The 15,660-nt window shown below is 39.2% G+C and overlaps 1 protein-coding gene across 14 annotated transcripts in view; it reads right to left on the bottom strand.

Moving 5' to 3' along the window:
- Positions 1–2,053: 2,053 nt before the first annotated feature.
- The window catches only part of TMEM131L (transmembrane 131 like), an 83,367-nt gene continuing 69,760 nt past the window's right edge, over positions 2,054–15,660 (bottom strand). For 12 of the 14 annotated variants that reach the window (XM_058839183.1, XM_058839178.1, XM_058839180.1 and 9 more), the window contains 10 exons: positions 14,916–15,070; positions 13,570–13,694; positions 11,866–12,023; positions 10,801–10,986; positions 9,704–9,782; positions 8,567–8,652; positions 7,076–7,196; positions 4,932–5,020; positions 3,953–4,095; positions 2,054–2,467 (listed from right to left, as the gene is read on the bottom strand). In XM_058839183.1, coding sequence (XP_058695166.1) covers positions 2,189–2,467; positions 3,953–4,095; positions 4,932–5,020; positions 7,076–7,196; positions 8,567–8,652; positions 9,704–9,782; positions 10,801–10,986; positions 11,866–12,023; positions 13,570–13,694; positions 14,916–15,070 — 1,421 coding nt within the window. In that variant the 3' untranslated portion in view covers positions 2,054–2,188. The remainder of the gene's footprint in view (positions 2,468–3,952; positions 4,096–4,931; positions 5,021–7,075; positions 7,197–8,566; positions 8,653–9,703; positions 9,783–10,800; positions 10,987–11,865; positions 12,024–13,569; positions 13,695–14,915; positions 15,071–15,660) is intronic. The other 2 variants (XM_058839179.1, XM_058839192.1) reach the window with 1 other exon arrangement.

Here is a 15,660-nt window from a genome sequence, read left to right as displayed (position 1 = left end):
TCAATTTCAAACCAAAGGATCACTTTTTTTTAAAATCTGTATTTATTGTGTTTATACTCCCACGCTATTCCTCCTGAAGTCTCCTACCATAGGCAAGAGGTGCACAGAAAGCACATCAGTGGTTATGACTACTTCTCATGGCTTAGTACCATTTTCAGGAGCATCAAAGTTCATAGGAACACGTGAACTTTCCTTCAGAATCACGAGCAATTACGATTAAACTCAAGTCAAACAGATTCCTGCCCAGCACAACACATCATGGAAAGCAGCCGTAGACTCCAGGTGCTAATTCCTGATCAAGCAATTAAAACAACACAGTTCAGAGAAGCATTCAGTGACGATCCCATTTTTCTGACATTGAAACCAAGGGAAGGCTTTGGAGCACTTTCCGAGCAATTAGAGCAGGTAAATGTAGCAGCTTTTGAGTTTCCCAATCAGTCCCTGGCCACCTTCTGAGCTAACCCAAACACACGTGAAAGCACAGCTGGCAAGGTAACTTTCAGCAAAGCTTGTTTTGCAGGAACTGCTGATTTACTGAAACAAACCTTTTGCACTGTTTCTGCTAAACTATTTCAAGCCCTGGAATGGTATTTCTGGATGAAATCAGTAAGATAAGGGAGCTGGTCCGATAGCTCAGCAATGTGGTGAGACTAGCAGGGCCAGAATTTAGGTCTGAGAGCTCAGATTACTGAGCATGCAGTCTGTGAACTATTTTGCAGTGCCTTTTCTCCTCTGCCTTTGAATAAAAACAAATAAAAAGTGCCTTGATTTCTTATTGTCAAACAGCTCTTGTCTTCTAGTCACTCTGTGAACAAAGGGCAAGAGGAAATTAAGTAGCAAAAAGTAAGAAACTTGCTTAAGCTCACAGAATCCTCAAAATAGTGTTTGGACCTGGATGGTCTCCAGTCTGACCTCCCATGAGGAGAAGGTCTGCCACCTCCACTACAGCAGATCACGTGTGGCTTCATTCAGCCACGCCACAAATACGAAGCGGAGATCTGTCCACCTGTTGAGGTACCTGCTCTCCTGCAGCATCACCCTCCAAGGGATGACATTTTTCTTCACGTTCAGCTTCCCATGTGGCAATCCATGACCACTGCCACTTGCCCTAATGCCTGTGGCCACCGCAGCACAGAATTTGGTTCTGCCATCTCTATGGCTGCTCTTTAAGCAGTTGTACAAGACTGCTACTGGAACCGCTTTCACTCTCTATTCAGCCCTGACAAGTGCCCTCGTGCCAAGGATATCTCTGACCTAAGGGATGCCTCCCCCTCCTTTTTATGTCCAGACATGCTCTGCCATGCAGAAGAAAAAATTCTACAGGAAGGGTAAGCAGAGACATCTTGCATGATGGACTAAGTCCTGACATGGGTGGAAGCACTTCCTCAGGTACCTTTTCCACTACAGAGTTTTAGTCTCCTAACATGAGCCAGCACAATATCATTCTGTTTTGGAGAGTGGTGTGAACTCTGCTCTCAAAATAACATTTCTTTCAGTTCAAGCTTTGGCATTTTAAACAAGTGCAATTAAATGCACTGAAAATGCTACTGCAACACAAAGGCTAAAAATAAAAACACAAAATGCCAGGAGTCACTCACAAGAAAAGTTCCTGGAAGAAATGCCCACTCACCCACACTGCACAAGCATAACATCATTCAAGTGACAGCTTGCATTTTGAAGTCAGATAAACAAGCCACAATTCAGCCTTTTTCCTACTGCCAGAAGTCTGCGAACTCACGAACGATTATATCAGCACTAGAAGTGGCACCATTTGGAACTCTCTGATCTGCATCAACAGGTAGGTCCCCAGTTACTATTTGGTACAGATGCAATTACTTATGGGTGTAAGTTTGCACCTACAACTGCTAAACCACTCCTAATTTATACCACAGAATGTAAACTTCAGAAGAAACATGCGCAGATCATGGATGCTCTTAAGAACTAATACTGTCCTTAATCATGATAAAAAATTTTAATTTTAAATTTATAGCCTTCACCTGACAATAGCATCATGAATATGCTGTGCTTTTTAAAATGCACTGAATGCTCAGACTTCAGTAAAAAAAAATTTATTTTCAATATAAAAGTGCCAAAATATTCACCAACATTGTAATCTATTCAGCAACCAGCTTACTCTAGTAATCAAAATTGCAAGCATCTTTATTCACATTTTTAAATCAAATTCCTTTCACACGTTTCCACAATAACCCGAGTCCCTCGAAAGTGGGAAATTTGCATTTCGATTGGCTGCTGTAGTCCATATGTCCAAGTTCATGTAGGCACGGAAAGGGTTAAACCTCGGATAATATTCCTGCTTACACATAACTGCCTGGTTCTCCACATGGGTTGAATGCTGAGTCGTGGCACTGACGGGGCAGCAGCTTTCATAAACGTCACTCTGAGGTGCCCAGATGGAACCAAAAAGTCCAGACATTGGAGACAAGCTTCGGGTGCTTGAGAGGTAGGGCTGCAGAGCAAGATAAAACCAGCATGGGAAACTGCAACATGGACCGTTTGCCACGGGAAATCTGGAAATGCTAAGTGCTAAATGGGAGGGAGGAAGCAGCATTTATGCAGAGACTTAAGAAATCCACAAGTAGAAAATTACACAGGAGTTTACAAAGAAATATGGCTGCCAAAAGTATTACAGCAGCATTAATCTGTGTGTGTGTGTGTGTGTGTGAGAGAGAGAGAGAAGGCCCTTCACTGAACAAAGCCCTCCCTGCACAGCACAGATATTACTCTAACAACAACATACTACTCAGTTCTGGTCAGACTTGAGGAAAATAGACGAGAAATGGAAGACACACAAAGAACACCATGCATACTTTGAGAGTTAAAATTAAAAGAGAAGGATGCCTAGAAATGACAAGAAAAGGGCTGAACTATGTGTCAGTCCAGAAAGACTGTGCATGCTGGGAGCAGAAAGGGATATTCAGTGTGAAAAATGAGACTATAATTGGGAGCTAGGGAATTTAGCTAGAAAATTTTGAAAGCTTATAAAGAACCTCCTGGAGGGCAAGATGTGTTAGTCCACAAGGAAATCTCCCAGCGAAGGTCATGGAAGTCTTGGGACTTTTAAAACTGAATGAAACATTGAAATGTATTGTGGAGAAAAGCTCGCCAGGGAAATGAACTGAATTATCTAATGCATTTTCCAATCTCTACCTTCTGTGTTTCCTGGCATTCCTGAATAAAATATTAAATAAAGCCATGTTTATTTTAGGAAAAAGTCTTCTACCAGTTTTGCCATTTTTTAACACAGAAGAATTTTCATTTTTACAGTTGAAAATATTTCTCACTTTATTTGGTTGTTTTATTCAAAATAAACCTACAGTAAATGAAAAAAAAATCAAAATTCTAAAATAGAGGATTTTGAAATATGAGCAGAAAGAATATGGTTACAATTAAAGACCACCTTGAACTGAAGTTACTACACTGCACTATGGGATGACATAAACATGGCTAGTCTGGAATATAACAGGTCAAAGTTTGGATTCTGAAATCTGTACAAATCCAGCTTAAATCACTTGGATTTCCTACCAAAAAAAATCCCTGTCAAAGTCACTGAGAGCAACTGCCCATTCAGCTCTTCAATTTTCAAATTTCTCTGGGTTTTCTTGTCAGCACTTTTTGGGTTTAGCTCTCAACTGGACCCAGATTTTGATAGAAAAGAGTCTCAGTAGACTACGTAACCCCAAACATTTTTCCATATGTAAGCTGATTTTAGTCAATTTTCAGGCAAAAGGATCATCTTAAAATTTTGCAGACAAGGTTGGTAACGTCCTTGACAAACATCTGGGAAAAACCTGGGCTACCAAGGCCAGCATTAAACACAAACATCACCCTACTTTAGAAGATTCATGTAAGCAACACATAGGGAAAGGACAGGAATACACTAGGAAGGTTTTGAGAGCATGCAAAGGCAGCGCCTCACAGTGACAATACTCACTGTGGAGTTGACATAGCTGGCAGGCTCCCAGGCAGGTGGCATGTTGGGAGGAGCATTCCAGGTGGAGGGACAGTTCTGGTCAATGAAGGCTGTATTCTGCACTGCTGCAGTACCTGGGAAGCCACTGGGGTAGTTCATGTTTTCTGTAATTTATAAAATCAGGAAGACATAGTAAGGCTTTTGCAACATAAAACACTACTAACGTTTCTCTGGAGGAACACTGAATCTTCTTGAGAGTGAGCCAGGCTGAGACTGACCTAATCCTTCAGTGACTTCATGCAGCGTCAGGGTAGCACAGCAGCGAAGCGTATCAATTTCTGTCAACAGGACTACCACTCTCTATTTAGGGACCCACTAACAAATTGTTACCAGGAGGACAGGATAAAGACTTGGCAATCCCCTTACTGGAGAACAGAGTCTTTATTAGACAGAACATGCACGGCAGAACCTCCTCAGGCCTCACCGCCAACATGTCTCAGCTCTAAGCACCCAGGGGATCAGTGCACTGCCTGGGATACTGCAGTCTGACCTTTCATTATTACTTAGGTAGGTAATGCTAAAGAATTCTAGATTGCTGCCAGTGTGCTTCCCAAGCCAAGAAACTCTAGCCTGGAAAGGTAATTGGTCACAAGAGACCTTGTATTTCACACACTGGAAGGCAGAAGCCTGACAGAGGGGAAACAAAGAAGATTGTGCAAAAAGATATGTGTAATACTGTAGGCACAAGCATTTCTCTCTATTCCTTCTGAGAGTCCTGCATACTGCCCTTTCAGGCTTAGTAACTCTATACAAAGGCCAATCTTCTCATCCACCACATGCAGCCATTGTTTATTACTACAGAGCACTCAGCTGGAAAACGTGAAGTCCACTTAAGCAATGAACACCCGTGTGTGTATAGACCAGCTCAGCCTTTTGTTCTATAAAAGGTGAGGAAAATAACCATGTTCTGTTCTAATTAATAAGCTTTATTTCATCTTACCTTCTGGGAAAGCACCATATTCATTCATCTCTAGTGGACAATACATGTTGGAAAACTGGCTGTCACAAGCTGCATTCCAGTCAATGAAGCTGTCTCAAGAAAAAGAAAAGTCTGAAACAACTTGCAGAACTTCTGAAAATTATTTAGAAATACTTATTTAATGTAGAGCTGTTGCATGCAAAATGCCTGCAACTGATCATGAGGCTTTTCACACTCCACTTGTCAATTTTGCCAGTATCTACTCTGCACCACTACATAACCGCAGCAATCTCTCTCATAGAGCTCTTTTTCCTCTGGGAAAATGAACTTGTAATGACGCTACCAGAATCCTGCAGTGCCTAACTGGGTTCAACTTTCCTCCCTGCAAAAAGAAAATAACTGTACTTCTTCCCCACAATCATGGATAATGTGATTTGAGGTGGCAGAATAAAGACATAATACATTTGATTGCTTGAGCATAGGAATTAAAATGGAGATTTCTGTTTTCCCTACCAAATGTGCTAAAGTTCTATTAAACAGTGCATTTTCTAAGCTACACCTAGATTTCTAGGGGTTATATTTCTTGAATTGAAATAATTTCAGAATTTCAAGAAGATTTTTTCAAAAGTATTTCCTGAAGACATGTAGTAAAACAGGCCCTGCTATACAGCAAGTTTGAAGTAGCCCAACTTTGGATCAATCTGCGCAAGGTAGGCATATAAAAGGATTTCGTATGAAGCTGCCCTACTTCAATTTTACTATTCAGCCAAGCAGCTATCTTGTCATTATTAAATATCAATAAATAATTGTATGGATGGGCATGTATTTTTGCATATGAAATCCAAATCGAGATATGTGTATGAAAGCAATCACAGAATGGGTAAGGCTGGAAGGGACCAGAGTGGTCCAGTCTCCTCAAGCAGGGCCATCCCAGAGCACCTTGCAAAGGATTGTGTCCAGACAGTTCTTCAGTATCTCCAGTGAAGGAGACCCCACAACCTCTCCGGGCCATCCATTCTGGTGCATGGTCACCTGCACAGTAAAAAAGTTCTTCCTCATGTTCAGGTAGAACTTCCTGTGCATCAGGTTCTGCCCACTGCCTCCTGTCCTACTGCTTGGCATCACTGAGCAGAGCCTGGCTCCATCCTCTTGGCACCCTCCCAGCAGATACTGACAGACATTGATATGGTCCCGTCTCAGTCTTTTTTTTCTCAAGTCTGAGCAGACCCAGCTCACTCAGCCTTTCCTTGTAAGGGAGATGCTACAGACCCTTAAACAACTTTGTAGCTCTTTGCTGGACGTGCTCCATGAGCTCCCTCTGTTGCACTGACTGTGGAGTCTAGAACTGGACACAGCACTCCAGATGTGCCTCACCAGGGCTGAGCAGAGGGGCAGGATCACCTCCCTTTCCTTGCTTGCATTGCTCTTCCTAATGCACCCCAGGATACCACTGACCTTCCTGGCCACAAGGACACTGCTGGCTCAGAGACAGCTTGCTGTGCACCAGGACCCCCAGGTCCTTCTCCCATCATTTTGGATGACAGGATACAACCTGAAGTACTGGCCATATTTCACTGCTATGTGATGGCAGAGTATTTCTGCTCAGTAGTTTGTGGCACATCTTTCATTACTGAAATTTGCTGTGTGAGCAGTGTAAAATAGAATTAATCGAGTTCATTACTAAGGGAAGATCAACCCAGATATACACAGAGCCTGAAACATACCAACTTGTATCCCTAAACCACCTTTATACTGGAATATTTGTCTTTATAATAATGTCTGTTCCTGCCAATTAACACAAGTACACACTGCATAATACACCATGCAGCATACACAAGCTATGCATTTAGCAAGAGGGCAACTGGTTTCAAGCCAGGCCCTCTGCCTGCAAAAGAAGTAAAAGGAATTAATAACTTTCCAAAAAGTATTTCATTAAACTTGAAAAAAGTTCTAGAATATCTATACATGAGCAGTGAATTTGTCTTAGTAAAATTAAACAGGAATGTACTCATGGAAGAGCATTAACAACTAAAGATTGAAGCGGCAGAAATTTTTTTTTTAATTATCATCTGTCTTTACAAATATCATGAGTGAAGTACAGTCCTCTGCATTATAGAAGCCTGAACAAAGCATTAACTGTACTTTTTACACAAAACATAACTTGCCTGTTGTGGACAGAGGGGGTTTCTTGGATCATGCATGGTATATTATTCTCAAGGTTGTAGTTCAAGCTGTTTGTCACACAGACCGGCTGGGCAGGCCACAAGTCTCCTGTTGGGTAAAGACCTAAAAAAGGAAAGGGGCATGAAATGCAGAGTAACAGGAAGGAGACTGCAGATTCAGTCACACTGACACTTTATTCTCAGGTCCCCAATAAGGACTGTCTGCTAGAGCAAAAAACCCAGAGTTACTAAGCAATTTTTTTTGTGATGAAGACCAGTCTTTAAACACACCTCCAAAGTTCTGTTTTTTAAAAAAGATACATATAAGACTTGAACTGATAAACTGGAATTCAATTAAACAGGGCAAGAAGTTCCAGCTGAGGATCTTTCAGTGTTCAGCTGCCAGTGCCAAGGTGGCATCCTTCCACAAAGCAGGACAGACAGCAGGGATGCAATCCCCACTGGCCTACTTGTCCCCATCCCGCAGTCAGTAACCACCTCCGAAGTTCAACTACATAAACCCAGCAGGAACAGGGTCAGGTTTCTAACACACTGGAGCCATTCCTGACAAGATAATTAGTGAACTCATTAAATTCTGTATTTAGTCTCTATGGCAGATATTCATTGTGCTGCCCTTCACGGACTGAGTGTCCTGACTGACCACAGATGTTTGGTTCCTATCAACTCTATGAGAACTGGCAGCTGGAGTAAAGAAAAAATCCAAATTCCAAATTAGCAATTTCGAAGAGACAAGGGTTGCAAAATTGGCTCTATTTTATTATTTCACATAATACATATTAATATTGCTACCATGGAAGAAGGTTAATCAGCATTTGTATCCTATCAAACACAGTTTAAACCTACAGCAGAAGGGCAGAGAGTGCTGCTGCCCAAAGAATCATGTGTCCTGACCAGCTTTCAAACTCCACCTCACCGTGTAGCATGATGCCTTTATGAATCCCACTCAAAAAGCTAGTATTATTTCCCTCTGAGATGGAAACTATGAAAATGCAACCATTTTAACAGTGCTACACAACCTCACTCATTATTACTTTCAAAGAGAGCAAGTCCTAACTGTGGAAATTTAGAGACAAAAACGGTCATGTTTGATTTCATGCCAAACTTCACTTTAACACAGTAAGCAGTGCTCTTGATCTCCCAGCTGCATTGCTTCTGGACATTAATCTGTGCAAAGCAAGAAGATGAAAAAAGAATACCTAGAACATGAGTTGAAAGCTAAATGCTGCCTTTGCACAAGAGAAGATGCAGCAAAAATCATCAAGGTAATAAGCAAAAACTGTCAAGGTTTTTGCTTATATTTTGCTTGTAATATAGATAAACTTATATTTTGCTTAAATTTGCTTTGTGCCTTTTTTCGAAGGAAATCAAATTCTAGTAACAATGTGTCTATCAAGTTGGTGCATGGTTATTACCAACATCACTAAAACTGCTTGACAAAATGCAAAAGAAACAGCTTCAGCTGTTAATACTGACCTTTATTTTTGTCAGGATCTGCAGCTATGTCAGTGAAATTGGGACATAAGGTTTCAGGATATTGGGGGATGCTGTTCATGTCTCTGCTGAATGAAAAGAAAATTTAATTTTTTAAATCTCATAATCCAAACCATTTCAAAGGAAATATACAGAGATGTAAAAAATATTCTAACAAATATCATGATTCTCTTGCTTTCCCACTGTCCTGATCTTTCCTATTTCTGAATTACCACTGTGCAATTTTTTAAAGTTTTTTTCCCAATTAAAAGCCAGCTATTTATCACACATGCAAAATAAATAAAATTAATACACCTTAATTATCCTATTTTTATCACTGAAGTATCAACCTATTGCAAATTAATTCAACTGCTCTTCTCTAAAACTGAAAAACAAACTATAGTTCATGAAGATCAGTAAGGACCTCTTATAATGTTTAAAAAACTTTCAGGTTGTTTACTTTTATGTTACTTTTATGTCCTTGAAGACACATAGAGACACATGAGCGTTAATTTGATATTCATCAAAAGCCGTCAAAAAAACTAGTAAAAATGAATAAAAGGAAACATTTTCAAGCACCAGAATCCCAAAGAAAAAGGACTGGATTATTTCTCCTAGTGAAAACAGAGAGTGGTGAATGAGAAGTGAAATAAGGATTCATAGTAATAAAAATTGTAGATGCTATTTCTACTACAGTAAAGAGGGAGAAAAGAATATGGGGGAGGGAGGAATCAATTTTCATGCTGTGTATCCTAGGAGAACATTATTCCCATTAAAAGAATAACATCAACTTGAAAGTCTTATTCTCACCTTTTTAAAAAACCCCAAAACATTACTACTTTAATACAACTAAACAGTAATGTAAATGTAGTAAGTTGCTAGGATCTGGAAGAAGTGAAAGGGGAAACCCAATTTCCATTTTTTTCCATTTGGAAGCTTTTATTGTACTTATGCAGCATAATCAATTTTGCTTATACCTTTTCAAGTGCTGAAGAAGATTCTTCTTCCAATTAGTAAGTACCATCAGATGATCATAAAAAGTTACAAGATAACAGGTAGGTATTATTTATCAAACTGAGACAAGACTTCAAGTTGATGCTGTTTCTTTAATGACTTACAGGTGTAGATTCAATTTTTTACCTGGTATTGCAGATGTTATGAGACAGATTTAGAGTGATAGGAGTTTCAGATGGAAAATCATTTTGTGAAATATTCTCTCCTAAAGAAAAGAATGACTGTGAAAATCAAAGATCCTTAAAAAAAGAAGTATGCACAGAATATACATACACACAAATAGAATCAGCAATGGTATTAATCAAGTTTTCTCTCACACTGGATTATCACTAGTCCATAGTCTTAACATGTATTTTATGATTTAGAAGGGATTACCAGAGTCTTAACAGAGAGGTTCCTTGTTACTATCGAATTAAGTCTGAATTTAGAATTACTTCTTTTCTTTTATTTTTTTTAAGAGGCATTATAATTTGAACAAACAGGAAAGTCATATACACACACTATTTGTTATCTATTAGATCACAGATTTGGAGAGATCACACACTAGCATTTAGTAATGTAAAGTTTTATACATACACAAATACACATTAAAGTTCCTGCATATTTTTAAATAATTCAAGCCATTTTTTTGCAGGTACCCAAAGCTGAGTTCGCTGGTGTCACTTCAGCACTTTAAAATTTTCTTCTAGTGCCACATCTCTCCAGATAATTATGGTAGTGACTTTCAAGTACTTTAGTGATATTCAGGTACTCAAGAATTGCAGTAATGAACCACAGCTAACATTTCTCATACTACTCAAGTGGCTCAGGTGTTTTGGCTACCTATGACTCAAATACACCCATGCAAACCCAGCATCCTCAGATTTCTACTGCTTTCACATATTCTTCACTGGTGCAATGTTTAAAAAAAAAACAAACAAGGTGATGAAACAAATTTGAAGGCAAAAATTGTTTTGGACAATAGCGACTCTCAGCTCTCCCATCCTTCCAAGACAACTAACTGTGCATATTGCTCATTAAGAAGCCCCACAGTCATCTTCATCTCCGTGAAATGTGTGGTACTTCTTGTCAAGTACAAAGTTCTTTACATCTCTCCTTGTGTGTCTAAGAGGTGCTCTACAAAAGACAAGTTACGTGCCCCATGCCGTGGTAGGTCCCCCCATTCAGCAGGGAGGCTGAAACTCTGCCCACTACTGTGAGGAGGTGCTGTTTGCAAAACTTACTGGATGGAAGAAAATGCCTGGTAGTAATCATTGGCTTTTTATCTCCATCTGAACTGCTGGTACTGCTCCAGCTACCCCAGCTCCCACGACTTGCACGAACACTTCCTGATGAGCTTCCACAATCTGAGCTTGAATCAGAACAAAACTTCTCCAAACACTTCTTTTTGGACCGCTGATAAAAGTTTTCTAGAAAAGTTGGGTAAAAAAAAAAAAAAAAAAAAAAAAAAAAAGTTGTGTTGCAACATTTAGGAAAGTTTTGTCAGGGAAAAGTAATCTGAATCATGAATTTGCATTAATTCTCTGAATTTACTGAAATGAGAAAGAATTTACTGATAGCTTCAGTAACTAAACCAGCCTCTAACGCAGAGCTTCTGACCTACATGATATCCCAGTAAAATTAATGCAAGTGAGGATACAGTGCTGCTATAGGTAATAGGTTGAAAGAGGAAGTGCATACTGTCCTTTGAAATATACACTTAATACTTCAAACACGAAACATATCCTGGCTGTAGAAACATGCATACTAAGAGCAATGACAAAATGTTGCAAGTGATGAATTCATGAATGTTAGATTCTCTTTTCTTAGTATCTCATCAGAGATGCAAAGGACAATCCTATAGAAATTGGTATATTTTTTCAGATCTCCTCTTTCCTGAAGTCAGGGAAAACAAATGATTAAAATCCTGATGGAAAAGACAGAAAGTAGGTACCCAAGTTAGTGGTGTTTTTTAAAAGTGATACAGTTGCTTCCGTTAATAGTGGCTTTCTTTTGAACACAAAAGCAGACTATCAGTGTGTCTTTCCTTCAACCAAGAACTGATGGATCACTGCTTCAGACTGATTCATTTTCTGGTTTGTACCGCCAACCAATCCCATGGAGAAGCATGCAGAGCCCTTCAGAAGTGAGCAGCTATTATTTCAGGCACTGCATCATACCAGTCCTCTCATCTCACATCAGGGTTCAAAATGGAGAAAAGCACAGGTCTCTCAAGTAAGGAATGCTCTACTGCCACAACATCCACATTGTGTTTCTTTCCCCATTTTAAGACAGTTAAGATAGCTTACCTGTTTCTCCCTGTATGGACAAGCTCCCAGCTTTTTGGTCTGCTTTACAATTTTCCCCGTTACTCTGAGGACACCAAGCTCTTATTCCAATATTTGCTCTCAGATCCGGCCTTTCAAATTCACTGCACATATGCTTCAACTCACTCTGCTCAGGGACCCTAATAGAACCACACCCAAAAAAACATGTTTGCATTTTACATTTCATCTGCATTTTTCCTTTTCAGGCATTAAACACTTTGACCCACACAGCTATCAAGGCAAAGTAGAGGAAGCAGTAGGTTTGGGAATCTTATTCCCCACCTTTACAGAAACCTAAAAAATCTTTCCCAAAATGCAATATCCTACCACACAGACTGCTACTTGTCAAGGGGAGAGGCAAAATGAGATGTGCATATTTAAATCCATTCTCTAATGCACTTGGCAGAAGAAAATTAGATGTTGCAGTGATAAACACAGTCTAGCAGTGTACAAAGATCAAGATACAAAGAAAAATGTGCCCTGTGTTCATTTCACTGGCATAATTATAACTAGATTAAAATCACAATTTGAAGCAATCTTAAATTTTTGCTAGTACAAGTGAAATGAAATGTCTGTATCCAATGTCATAATCAGAAAGTATTAAGGAAAAATTATTAAAAGTCAGCTGTCAAATTTCTGCAGAAATGGAACAGTTCCATTTTAACTCAGAAAGTAGCAACTGCTGAATTGGTTCAAGGAACAGATACTGAACTTCAGTATTTCACTGCTTGTTTTTTACCCTTCCTACCAATAAAGGTGTGCATCCAGCAAAGATTTACACATGTACTTCCCACAAAATGAGTAGAAATTTGTGCACAATGAGTTATAACAGCCCTTTCAGATTTACAATCTCCTTTTAAAGTCCACTGACCTCAGTAGAAGCACTCGCAATAAAAATTAAGTCTGTGAAGGCTTTGTAGGATTGTGACCTTAATTCAAAGGGCTGGGGGAAGGGAAGAAGTGGGATTTTTTTTCCTCAGATGTATTTCTATTCTAGAAGCAGTTTGTAACCAGTATTTTTTAACAATCCAAACAACTTAAATTTAAAATATATGAAAAAAAATATATATATTTAGAAGTAATTTACAACTGACTTTAAAATGCATTAAAACAATTCTCAGGGGGGCGGGGGGAAGTGTTCACTCAATATTCTTTAGAATCTAGTGCTGCTCCAGTTTTTTTAATCCTTACAGCAAAAATTCAAACCTCTGTCTCATTTCTACACATTTCTCTTCCAAAACTGGTAGAGGACAACATTCCCCCAGTTACTCAATATAGCAGATGACTCTTCTGTCCTGAAGGTGGAATCATTTCAACAATTTTATTTTCCTTTTTTCACTGAAGAGAATACACGATTGGAACTTCTCCAGACAATACACAAGGGGAAGGAAGCTAACCATCCAAACTTCAGAGACAGCACATCCCTGATTCTACCAGTGAGCTACCACTGCTATGCAGAATGGGCTGCATCTGTACAAATGCAGACTTACAAACTGAATATTTTTAAATTCTTTGTTTTGCTGGTGATACTTAGTACTGCACATTCCTAAAAATAAATTCAAAAGCCACGATTAAAGTGTGTTTGTTTAAATAGATAAAGCAATCCTGCCTAATGTACTATGCAAAACCTGCAGAAACATTAAAACAACTCTGGGTTTTTTCATGATTTAGTGAGGCAATACATACCTTGTAGATATATTTACATTCTTCTTCTTATTTTTCCTAGATGTTCTATTTCTATTCCAATTCATATTTGGTACATTTCCCTCCTTTTTCTCCTGAGGTTTCTTCTTCCTATATGCATCTTCTTGCTAAAGGCAAAAATACAAGCTGAGACAATACATACATTATAAAATGAACTTAACTTAGTCAATTAACTCCACTGGATTTTTCTAGCTAAATTTCTCTGGACAAAATGACCCAACCCAAATGCATAGTTACTTCATGATTTAGTGGCTTTCCACAGCACATCCTCTTTCCAGCACCATCAATTTAACCAGCCATTCCAAGACTGCCCATCAAGACAGCAAGAGATGATGAGAGAGAAATTTTTGAATTCCCAAACTTAGCATTTTCCCTTTCACAGCATCTAGCTCTGACTTCCAGGGAAATAAAAAAATGGTAGGGGGAGAAAAAGTAAAGCAGTCAATAAAATTCCCAATGTGCTAAAAACAAAAAACATCTGCCAGATTTATGATCAGCTGGTGTGCAAGTTCAGCAGCAATAAATCCTCCCTTTCCTCAGCAGCTGGGGGAGGTGGGGGAAGGCATTCATTTGAATTACAGCTGAGGAAATTATGGAGTAAGTTACCAACAAATTCTAGTCATTTCAAAAAATGCAAGAAACAAACTGAGCACCATTAGCCACACATGGAAAGAAGTTTATAAAAACAGTTCCCAAAGCAAGATTAGACCTTGTCTTTTCTGACATATTCACCAAGCAATGTAAGCAATCCTTCCTTACTCTGTTTTGCCATGGGATTTTTTCTATCCAGTAGACAGAATACAAACATAACCCAAATTCTCAGGTTTACTAATTGCCTGATAAAGTTCTTTTAGTGCTGCTGCCTGCAACAAAGGTACAAAAAGTCCGATGTGTTTATCATATGCAGAAACCAGGGGTGAAGAACAATCCTTCTCAGCAACTTAACGATCTACTAAAGAGCTTCTGCCTGCTGCACTCTCAAATGCAAGGCTCTGATGCAAAGCCCTGGGTTTGGAGATCAGGCCTGAAAAGCCTACCTCCCCTCCAGAGAATGTTCCCACATCTTTATCCTTCTGCCTGCTCTGACAGTAGCAATCTCTGGCTGTGATATGGCTGTCTTGATTTTTATCCAAACTGTTCACCATTCCATAAAGCAGCACTAATACATCAGTAGAACTTCCTCATTCATCTGATTTACAGTATTTCAGACCTGTGACTCTACATAATAGTCCCTACATATACATACATACCTGTATGTGTATATATATGTACATAAAGTATAAAAAGATAATTTTAATTTTGAAAAGAAGAAAGATCACAATACCAACCTCAGAAGAAGTAATCTCCTCTTTTGCACAGCATGGAGTCTCTTCCTTAGATCCCTTATTAATCTTTTTCTCTGTGGAAGGCTTTATGTTGATCTGCTTTTTTAAAGTCTCACAATTTTCTGTTTCATTCCTGAGAGGCACTTGCTGGCTGTTCCCTACAATTAAACAGTAACAACAGTTTGCATGGGAAGAGAAGGGGATCCCAATCATAACCACATACCTTTCTTTAAAAACAGCCTTGTGTTGCTTTCTAAAACACTACAAGACTAATGTTTAGGCTGACGATACTGAAAATTTCAGAATCAAAAGCTAATGCTGTGTAAAAATTCTTACAGCAGTTGCAAAAAGTAGCTTTGTGTTGGTTCATGGTCATGAGCACACCACTCCTAGTACATGCACAGATTACCCAAATCCTGCTCATCTCATCTGAATTTGAGCTACTTGGGGCTCAAATGCCATGGGTCTGTAAGGTAGAGTCTGATGCCAGAGAACACTGGGCTAAAAAACAAAGCGAAAAAAACCCTGCAATCTGGGTGGGGAGAAAGGACAGCCTTTACTTGGTGCTTGACACTTCTGAAGTGTCCTCTGCATTCACTATGAAGACAAAGTGAAGCCATCCTTTCTTTAGCACGGGTTCCACACTAAAAGTTTTTTTACTTGAGAGGCTTGTGAGGAAGAAGAATTACTTTGATCTAAGAGTCTGAAAGATGAAAGCTTCAAGAGGAAGCCAGCCTCAACAACTAGC

This window comes from Poecile atricapillus, chromosome 4 (assembly GCF_030490865.1).
Source record: "Poecile atricapillus isolate bPoeAtr1 chromosome 4, bPoeAtr1.hap1, whole genome shotgun sequence".
In the NCBI taxonomy this organism is placed as follows: Eukaryota; Metazoa; Chordata; class Aves; order Passeriformes; family Paridae; genus Poecile; species Poecile atricapillus.
This window is presented reverse-complemented; position numbering and strand designations above follow the sequence as displayed.